The sequence below is a fragment of the Orbilia oligospora genome (genome assembly GCF_000225545.1).
Source record: "Orbilia oligospora ATCC 24927 unplaced genomic scaffold scaffold00110, whole genome shotgun sequence".
Taxonomy (NCBI): Eukaryota; Fungi; Ascomycota; class Orbiliomycetes; order Orbiliales; family Orbiliaceae; genus Orbilia; species Orbilia oligospora.
In genome coordinates this window covers 492,080-502,230 of record NW_011645667.1, presented here as the reverse complement: position 1 = coordinate 502,230, position 10,151 = coordinate 492,080, and the positions used below count along the sequence as shown (strand labels likewise).

At 43.1% G+C, this 10,151-nt stretch overlaps 3 protein-coding genes across 3 annotated transcripts; 2 read left to right on the top strand and 1 right to left on the bottom strand.

Moving 5' to 3' along the window:
- Positions 1 to 2,471: 2,471 nt before the first annotated feature.
- Positions 2,472 to 3,957, top strand: AOL_s00110g136 (uncharacterized protein; the record flags this gene model as incomplete). Its single annotated transcript, XM_011126826.1, has 4 exons — positions 2,472 to 2,859; positions 2,923 to 3,476; positions 3,534 to 3,747; positions 3,815 to 3,957. 4 exons carry the CDS (start codon positions 2,472 to 2,474, stop codon positions 3,955 to 3,957), a joined length of 1,299 nt encoding a protein of 432 aa, XP_011125128.1.
- Positions 3,958 to 5,096: 1,139 nt separating this feature from the next.
- On the top strand, positions 5,097 to 6,385 carry AOL_s00110g135 (uncharacterized protein; the record flags this gene model as incomplete). The annotated part of the gene is made up of 2 exons (XM_011126825.1): positions 5,097 to 5,524; positions 5,602 to 6,385. The coding sequence occupies 2 exons, from the start codon at positions 5,097 to 5,099 to the stop codon at positions 6,383 to 6,385; spliced, it is 1,212 nt and encodes a 403-aa protein (XP_011125127.1).
- An 808-nt stretch (positions 6,386 to 7,193) lies between these two features.
- On the bottom strand, positions 7,194 to 7,754 carry AOL_s00110g134 (uncharacterized protein; the record flags this gene model as incomplete). Its single annotated transcript, XM_011126824.1, has 1 exon — positions 7,194 to 7,754. One exon carries the CDS (start codon positions 7,752 to 7,754, stop codon positions 7,194 to 7,196), a length of 561 nt encoding a protein of 186 aa, XP_011125126.1.
- Between the last annotated feature and the right edge of the window lie 2,397 nt (positions 7,755 to 10,151).

Below are 10,151 nucleotides of genomic sequence, written 5' to 3'. Positions count from 1 at the left end.
CTCGAGATATACAGGTGACATTTTAGCTTTCGGTGTATGTATATTTATTGCGGACCTGCATGCGGCAGTACATCGTGCTATCAAAAAAATGCGAAGCCGGGATGAACAAGTCATATTCTACAAATCAGGTGTAAAATCTCATTTATAGGGAATGGAGTACCGAATTCAACGGTTGTCTATAAATTCTTAAATTTAAAATGAGGTATGGGTATTCATGGCCGGCGCTAGATAGGCCACACTAAGTCTAAAAATGCCGTGGTTGATCATTTAGCTGGGTCGATTTACGAAAACGGAAATACCCCAAGTAACCGATTCAATAGGAAAGGCTCCTCAAGGGCATGAGATAGGCCCATGGTTTGTCTCGTACTCAGACCTGGCTAGCTGAAAGCCCATGAGCCAAATAAAAATTTTTACTCAGACTACCTTCGAAGCTTCCAAGACAATATTATAGTATTATACAGCCCGACGTTCATACCTAACCGCAACTTCGATATCAGCATTGGTGATAGATCGATATCCCGAGGAATAATCTTCATTTCTGCCCCAAGGAGGAGCTACAAAGTTAAATGTATCAGAAGGGGTAAATTATATATGTAGACTAGCTCTATTCTCAAAAAAAATATACGCAACATATTTTACTTAGTCTATCTGCAAAGCAGAACTTCAAGACAAAGCTCACTATACGAGTGTCGTTGTATCGTCCCATTCTTAACCAGCTATGATGTATATATGCTCAAAGCCAATGTAAAATTATGATAACTTGGAAAAATATCCGTAGGAAAAACTGAAGGTTTTCCAGGACAAAATTTAAAACTTCCGCCTTAAGTCCACTCCTGGAACGATTAAGACTACTTAATTACTGGATAAAGCAACTTAAAATTTTACAAAAAATCCCAAAACCCCACCAAAACTCCCTACAGTATTCATTTATCCTGTAAAAGCTTTCGAGACCACTACAGCACACTCCAACAAGTAGCTGTAGTGTTCCTGTACATTCCCACGCTAAACAAAAATGCCAACAGTAGTTGATCAAAAGCGTATTATGCTTGGTAACTTTTCATACATTAAGTAGTAGCTCATCCCTTGTTCTATTTACATTCGTCTGTCAACTGACTCTCAAGTGAACCTGCGTAATTAATGCATATGGCAGAGACCTAATATCCGCCATCATCGACATTCATGAATTCTCTCCAATTAATCAGCACAAACAGAGTAACATATAAACAAGTCAGTCCGACCTATCAAACCTTGTCAGATCTGACATCCAATGGGCTAAGGAGACGAGTACTCCTAACAGTCATGCTGTAACGCTCCGCAGTAGAATGATTAATGAACCAAAAAAGCAAATATTTGATGTCATTGAGGCATGATTATAAAATTTAATCATGAAGTGCGTGGAGCTCCAGAGCCCAGCTAGCACCCGCAATTTTATGTAGAGGTTTAGTGACATTCTAACAAAGTTCCACCCACGGTTTAGGATATCGGATCGTCTCATTTCAGATAACGGGTGTAGTCACCCATTCCCGATGTACAAAAATGAACGGCGTCATAATAGAGGAGTAGGGTTGTATTTATAGCCATGTTTTCGTGCATCTAGCCAAATGCTTGTTTACGGCGTCTACCGTACAGAGCCAAAATTCCCGCTGCTCTAAGTTCAACGTCTTCTCGGGGCCTCACTTTTTGTACGTTGAAAACTAAAGGATATAAAATGGCGGTTTCATTTGAGGTATTGACATCTTTCGAATTCGGGAAGCTGGAAAATAACTTTATTCTTCGATCGGATTCTCCGTAGCCAATTTCTTTTGATCATGAAGAGTTGGAGAATGCTCGAAGCTATCGAGAGGTATACCTAAGGATGTTTTGTTGCTGTCGGAGTAGATTTGCAAGTTAGTATACCATCCTTTGAAGGCCTCCGTTCAATACGTTGATCATTATTTCCCTTGCCATCTCAATGCAATAGCCCCACAAAGATCGTCAATTTTTGTAATTGTTCTGGACTATTTTGGGGATATGGAATCCACGTGGACTTTCGTATTGGCTGCGTATTAGGTCAAATAATTAGGACGTATGCCATGTCAAAAGACAGATGAGTTAATAATAGTCCCATTCGAGGAAACTTACGTAGTGGGTATGATCCCGAACGTGGTTAGTTGCGATAACTAGCTCATGCAATATTATATATAATACCGTCGCCAATTTCCTAAGTATAATTAGTAACTTTAAGCTCAAAGATAACATTTTAATAGCACAACACAAGAAGTTTAGTTCTAAGTTCAGATCTAACTCCAAAAACCTCAACAAGCGATCATTGCATCGATCAAGCAATCCATCATCACCAACCATCTACCCTGCATAAACTGGGCTACGACATCGGCTTCAATACTCCCGACATATCCAGCTCGCTCTCTTAATCCCTTTACCTCTCTATTGCCTTTTTAATCGTACTATTGCCTCGCCGTTGATTCCTAAATATGAGTTCGATTACCTCAATCAATAGAGTTTCATTATGGAGCATCCAAATTCACAGCAACGCTTCAACTAAACTGGAACCGTCGCGAAACGACGTCAAAGCCGGTTTTGTATGCTGCGACGGACTTGGTATCTCTACAAACACTATCTTTGAAGACTTGAAAATCATATATCCAAGTTTGCATTATTGTCCCGATGAGTTCAAGTTAGCTTTGTGGCAAGAACGCGATGACGGATCTGCGGAATTTACGAGCGCCGCCGATGGTAACAAAGAATTCAGGATGGCGACAGATAGCCCGAAGCTTATTCTGGGCCTTATTTTTCACAATAAAAGCCATCCCCTATGCACCGTGCTGACTGATAGTGCCACCATCACTCATCATATTAATGGTAACCCGCATAACATTTTCTACACAATCTAGATGAATCTGCTGACGTGAGATTTACAATTAGCGGGGTGCGCTGTGGTACCAAATCTCAACTTTGATCCCCAGGAGAATGGGCACCTACCAGATACCCAAAATTATTTCATCCCAAGTGCTCGTTCATCGAGGCCCTCTACACCGTCGCAGAAACGTAAATTCGCAGAAGACTCTACCTCCGGCCAATCAACGCCAGCCTCTCTAGAATCGCCACGGAAACAAGACCAAGACTCCCGAATGTTTATCGAGAGTCTTGGTGTCGACACGAGATCTTTCGAGAAAAGTGTCAAAGGAAGCTATAGCAAATGTGTGATTACTAACACAGATAGCAAATGGGGTACACTCATATGCGGTCCTGGGTATGTCGCTGTCCATATCGTACCGCAAAAATTTTGGTTTTCCTACCCGGATTGGCGCCCTAGCCCCGATTACGAGAACTATCCTTTCAAAGTGACCCCTTCATACAACACCCATGAAAATGGTTTGCGGCAAAGAATGCAGTCGACTTGGGAACCAGCCAACGGTTTACTCCTAAGAGCCGACATTCATGATATGTTCGACCGGCGAATGATTGCAATCCACCCTGTAAACCTAGCAACAGCCTCAAAAAATAAAAAAGCCGCTACTGACCGTTTCTTCTAGATCACCTTCCAAATCCGATTATTCGCACCGATGTCTGTTGCTATGGAGTATCATGGGAAAGTAATTGAATGGGAGACAATTCCAGACAGAGCAGCGTTGGCCTATCATTACAGTCAATGCGTGATCGAGAATGTGGCTGCAGGGTTGGTTTCTGCCTCGAAATTTGTGGTTCCAGAAAATTGGAAGCAGGCAATCAATATGATCTCGCAGTTAGGTATGCTAGATGTCTCTAATCCAAAACTTCTGTTTGAGGCTATACCACTAATATTCAAGCCTTTCAGCTTTAAATCGAAGGTTGCAAGAGTTGAGAGACCAAGTTGGGGACGGTTCTGCGGATGATGCCACTTACTATCTAGAGGATGGGCTGACCAAGGGGCGGGAGGAAGAAATTGAGTCATGGCTCGAACGGTATAATAATACTTGAGAACGGAACTTTCATTACTGTTGTCCAAGCTCGGAGAAAGTATGTTAGCGATTATCAATAGCTCAACAAGTCAAACAGAACCCATCAAGTATCGCTTTACTAGAACGGTATTTGATCTCAAACGAAGTTGTCGAACTGGTATTCAACACTCCCAATGAGAATCTATTATTAGGAGCATAGAAATCAAAATCTACCCTCCCAGACGATAGTGTCAATTCACTTGATAGCTAAGGCAATTAGTCCCGTTCCAAGGTCTCGGATGAGCCCAGGACCCTTTCTTCTGCATTCAAATAGAATATTTCGAGCGGCTCCGAGACTAATGTAGAGCTATAGAGTGAATAGTATCTCTTGACTTTGGGGAAAAAATCGAATGCTGAATGTTGCGTTGTGTAGTGTTGTGGTCTTGGCAATTGACTGTCCCAAGAAAAGCTATCAGATTGACTGTTACACTGTGTATTGGAGTCTCGGCGCGCCCCTGCACCTAACCAAGATAATTATAAAACCATTGCCGAATTCACGTGAATTCAAGGTATTATTTCAAAAAGAGGGATAGGCCTAAAAAGGATGGTTTTGGCCCAGGTCAAGTATCAAGTTAACTAACTACAGGTTGCACATGGAGCTCCACACCATCAGACTAAAGTTAGAATATAGGGACATATATACATGAGGGACAATTCCTTTATAATTTATCGTCAGTCTCATCGAAACCCGCCTCGATTAGCGAACGCCGGATTAGGATTCGGGTTCTGCGACCAGGGGTTCGCCGGCTGAAGCCTGAAACATTTGCGTTTTTGGTTCCGTCGCGCTGGTTAGCCCTGAAGAGGAATAGCCATAACGTTCTGAACGAAATTTCGGGATAGTTGCTTTGCATTTTGGCACTTATCTAGCCCTTTCATTGGCCACAGACAAGCAGAACTCCTTTCCCGTTGGTTCTCTTTGTCAATTTGTCAGGGGCAGTTCTTCCAGCGGTGCTATTGTGTGTAACTAACAATTTAATCTCCTTAAAATTATCAAAATGATAAATTTCCTCTCTCGCAGTGGACTTGATCTTGCACCACTCTCGCTTCTTCTCTTGGAATTTCGATCATACTTATATCGATAAACCGCCAGATTTATATATATCTAACTTAATAGCTTCAATGAAGAGAGTATCGCGAGATATTGCCGTTCCGGCGCTATGGTTTTGGCTATGGAACGGCTACGCTATGGCACAAACCTCGTCGAGGGTTATGTCTCTCTCGTTACAAGGCCAACTTCCACCGCTCACATTACCGGCCGACTGCTTAACCACAAGTGTCTACAGAGCAGAAACTGAAATTAACGGTATTAACGACGAGATTTACTATACGAGTTCTACACTTGTTCAAGGTTGTATGACGGATGATCCGCGTTCGACGTGCTGTCCGAATTACGAGTCTGCTGGAAGTTATGGTGTATACTACTCACCTGGTGTCTGCCCAGACGGGTATACGACTCTGGACTTGAATATTATTGTTCAGGCCTATTCATATTCCAGCTTTGATGAGATAAAACTGGGGTTAAAGACTGGAAAGGCTTGCTGCCCAAGGTTTGTTTAATATCTTTTGAATTGTCTAAATCAATCTAAATGTCAAAATTTACTGACAAACTGTTCCCCGTTGATAGCGTTGGAACACCTGTTACATATGATCTTTACTCATACGGTCCTTCATGTCTTTATTCAGAGACAACCTCCTATTCGACTAGCGACGCAGTTGGTCCCAAAGTAATATCCACGTCGAGGTACTGGTCCGCCTCCGCCTACATAATTATTCCAGGCACCGATTTCACAACCACCTTCGCATCACCCACTGCGGCTCCAGAATCAGATGAACCAGAATCAACCTCAGCAGAACCCGGTCAAACCGTTCCCACCCAAAGGGCTACAACATCGGCTGCTGGGACCGGAGGAGGCGCGACCTCAACAGGGCCGAGGAACACATCAAGTCCCACCAACACATCTGAACCAGCGCCCCAAACTTCTACTGGGATGCCGATAGGCGCTATTGCAGGAATTTCGGTTGGCGCAGTAGCAGCTTTAGTCGGGCTTGTTTTTGCAGCTTATCGACTTGGAAGGCGGAAGGGAGGTGCTAACTCTCAAGTCCCTGGTGACTTTCCCTCTACAAGACCGCCGCAAAATCCACATGGTATGGGATTCTCAGAAATTGGTGGAGAAAGTATCCCTCTTGGAAAAGTGGGAGGTGCGGGGCCGGCCCCTGCTTACAGTGGCGTACCAGAAATCGATGGAAGCCAATACAAAGGATACGCCCAGCCCGCATATCCAGAGATGCCGGCAAACCCCTATCAAGGATATGTTCCAAACAAGTACCCAGAACTTGATGGAAACGTATACCAAGCTCAGGGACCGGATAGGAATAGATATCAAGAACTTGATGGGGCTGGCAGATAGTTCGTCTTTTTCTCAGGGGTTACAAAAGTCACAATCTAGAAGTTCTACGCTGTCACCCGCATCATATACATTGCATCGAGTTTATTTTCAAGCACATCTTGGTTTCCAGGTTCCATATTAGCAGCGCTATAAGGAGTTTAGCAAACTGGTCTATTTTCTAGATCCTAAATTATTTTTTCTGTACATAATAAAAGCCCATGCCTCCCGTCGCGTCGGGGTTTCAACGAGTCTAATGTCATTTAATTAATTCAGCCGCACGAATATTCACGCGCTAACGTTATCTCGCGACGTTGGTGTTGCACACAAATGTATTGCGGCCGGCCGACTGCATTCATGAAACAATTGTAACTTCCCGAATCGGCATATATTTTTGGAAGATACCCGTCGATTTATATATCAAGTTATAATCTGTCGAATCTAGATTTAAGCCTACTAGAATCACAGTATTGTGCAGGTCGACAAATAATACACCTCGCTACCAAACCCCAAAGAACATTTATACAAGCCAAGGCTACGAGCTGATACCAAGACCAAAAGCTTAGGAAGCTTAAACACCAACACGCGATATATAGCCTCCCAGTCAAACTATCAACGACGCCCGAAAATTTGAATGAATTAATTACGTAAAATACGTTTAATTAGAAATAGTATAAAAATGTAATCCAATCTAGCGATTGACTTAAAATCCGGGTCAATTTTCGCTTGGAGTGCCCTCAAAATCTAGCCCGTGTACACAGGTTATGCGCACCCTTAGTTCTAAACCGAGACCATCCAGATCAAAATCAAGAAGATGGCCTTGCAGCTTTATTCATACATCGTAATTATATCCATCGCTACCATAACATGGATGTCCTTTACCCTTAACCTCCATAAATGCTAACCCGCCGCCCCGGGGCGTCTCAACAACAGTCATTCCCATCAACTTCTCATAAAATGGAACCGATCGCTCCCAATCCGCCGTGAAAAGCATGGTCCGTCGTAGATACGGCATCTGGTTGGTAGCTTCCTGCACACACTGGATCAACCAGGTCCCCAGTCCTTTCCCTTGGTAAGCGGAATCAATCCATACATCAGTGAGGTATGAGAAGGTGACATAGTCGGTGATAAGACGTGCAATGCCGATAAATTTAGATTCTGGTGTCGAATCTGTTGAGTTTTCTGGGATAGTTTGTTCGTATACTCCGAATGAGAGAGAACTTTTGAGCATCTCTTCCATTGCCTCTACCGGCACCGGTTTCGCCCAGTAAAAGTCTCTTGAATCGAAAACTTCAATGACTCGTTTTAGAGGAAATAGACTGGGGTCTGTTGAGATCAAAAACTGGTCCTTCCGCCAGGAACGATTCTTTAGATTTTCTTGAATGGACGCCATTGATACGATGAAATAACTTCAATTCCAAATGCTGAAAGGCTTAGAAGTTTTGAAATTGGACCTGAAGATAACTAGAATTGTATTCTTGATAACGTTCGAATTCGCAGAAGCCTTGCTTATAAATACCACACATGACTCAAGGCGGCCACAATATATACCCAACAATCCCGGTACACTTTTGTGTTGTATCTCCCTAGTCTCTTTTTTTTCCAAGCTAGCTTGGACTTCTTATCTTCGAATAATATTGCATAACGGTCGGTGAGCTCCGCTCTGGGCCCTTCAGTTGCGCAATGGAGCTCAAAACTAGCTATTACGAACTAGTAACGTTGGCCCGCGCTGGCCAGCCGAATTTCGGAGCCACCACCGTGTGGTATTTCCACAACCGAGGCGCCAATGCAGCGCGCGGTGTATGCGATATATGCTCAGACTCATCGGAGCTATCCCGTGGGGTGCATATATTGGTCAATTAAAGTCTAGCATTTATTTTAGGCTATCGATGGATCTTACTGCTAGGTCCGGAGTAATTTTCGGGACAATGGCTTAGGTATAACGTTACTCACCCATATACCACCCCATCACTCCAAATGTGTGCATTTAAATATTTATGCGTGTTAGTGAATTAGGAGCCACGAGATAAAGGAGCGACCGAAAGGTTTCCAGTCCAGGCTTTATAGATAATTTTCTGAGCAATCCGTATACCTATAGCTACCTAGGAAATTTTGTGAGGTAGCCAAGGTCCAGCTAAGACCCCACGGCGGAAGTAGCCCCCGAGCACAAACTAAAACTTCCGTACTTTTGGTCAGCTACTCAATTTCACGTCATGAAATCTACCCCGAAAATGTATGTTAAAGATACATTTCGTTCCTCTTTTGAGCTCCCAGAGATCCAGCTGCTTTACAATTTGAGTAAATTTTATAACATAGTGTATTAATGTCTAAATTATAAAGGGTAGAATATCTAACCTGTAGAAAGCGATGGCCTCTTGCTCTCCTTAGTGATATATTACCTGTTTTCTGGAATATATGTGTAAAATATCTTCAATTGTATAATTGCACCATGACCCCCATAAATCTTCTTGCGGCGTCTGATTCGAGACAAGAAACAGCTATCCTACAGCTTCAAATCCCCGGGCCCCCCCTGACAATTTTCTTAATTTTCTGTCCAGTTAACAGTAATATTTTGAAAGAACTGGTTGGCTTTCCTCGCATTTTTGAGGGGAAAGTAGCCGCGGGTTGTGGGGCACCGAGTCCGAGGCTTGGTGATTTACCAGAAGGGCGGAAAATAGTTCGCTTTACGTTCAGGTGGGAAGCTAGATAACTATTCCATAACTTTGATACCATTTGATATTGCTTGGCTTAGGTTCCATGTTCATACTTCGAAGTCATGCATTTCAGCCAGTGGTCACTACCACCCGAGTTAATTTTTCAAGGGCCCAATATTCATATATTCAAGCATCTTTCCCAAAGTCAAAGTTGTGACGAAACGTAGGAGGTGAATGTAAAAGTGCGTAGGTTAACCCAACTCAAAACTCGTGATCAGGACTTCGAAATTGTAGCTAGGCGGCCATTTTTTAAAACAACAAGGCACTTTCCCTTCATCCGAAATAGCAGATCGATATCGAAGAAATATATATTTCTAAACAGGGCCCGGATTATGCGGAGAGAGCCGTGACTGGGATCTAACAGGTCTTTAAATCATTAAATTAACCTGAGACATATAGATTACCACGTCCACGGCCCCAATGATCCGAGAAGGTATGAACATTATATGTAGTAACGCAGAAGTTTGGTATAGTAGTACGTAGTATGGTAGTGCTATATCATCCTTCTAACCGCACAAATACATTGAAGATTTGCTGGCAAATTGCAAAGGGGCCCAGAGATGCGAGAATTGCAGATGTTCAGCACATGCAACCACTAGACCTGCATTCAAAATCTTGCCTGCCGTTCCCTGCGTCTGATCTCGGGGCTAGTCGACCCCTTGGGCCTTACAAGCTCGGATATGCATGATCCAGCACTATATCTTTCATGTTCAATATGCCAGGCACAGAAAAATACCCAATATTGATTCAAGGGAATTAATTCAACATGGATCCTATTGACAAAGCCAATCAACAGAAGGATCGTTCCTAGGGCTCTACCTACAGGCTCTGCCTAGATGCATGGCGCAGCAAGAAAGCTTGGTGGGGGGGGGTCCTTAGTCATGCCACTGCAACGTTGGTTATTGCCTATATTTTAGCTGACAGCATACGTACACTTATTAATTTCTTTCTTTCTGTAGCCCTGAGACATGCTGGTCTTACACTTGAGCATGAGCCATCTGATATTTACCGAACTCGAAATCCACATGCGCAGTTGCATTAGCCCCAGTCATTTTATACGTAAATGGAGGTTACTA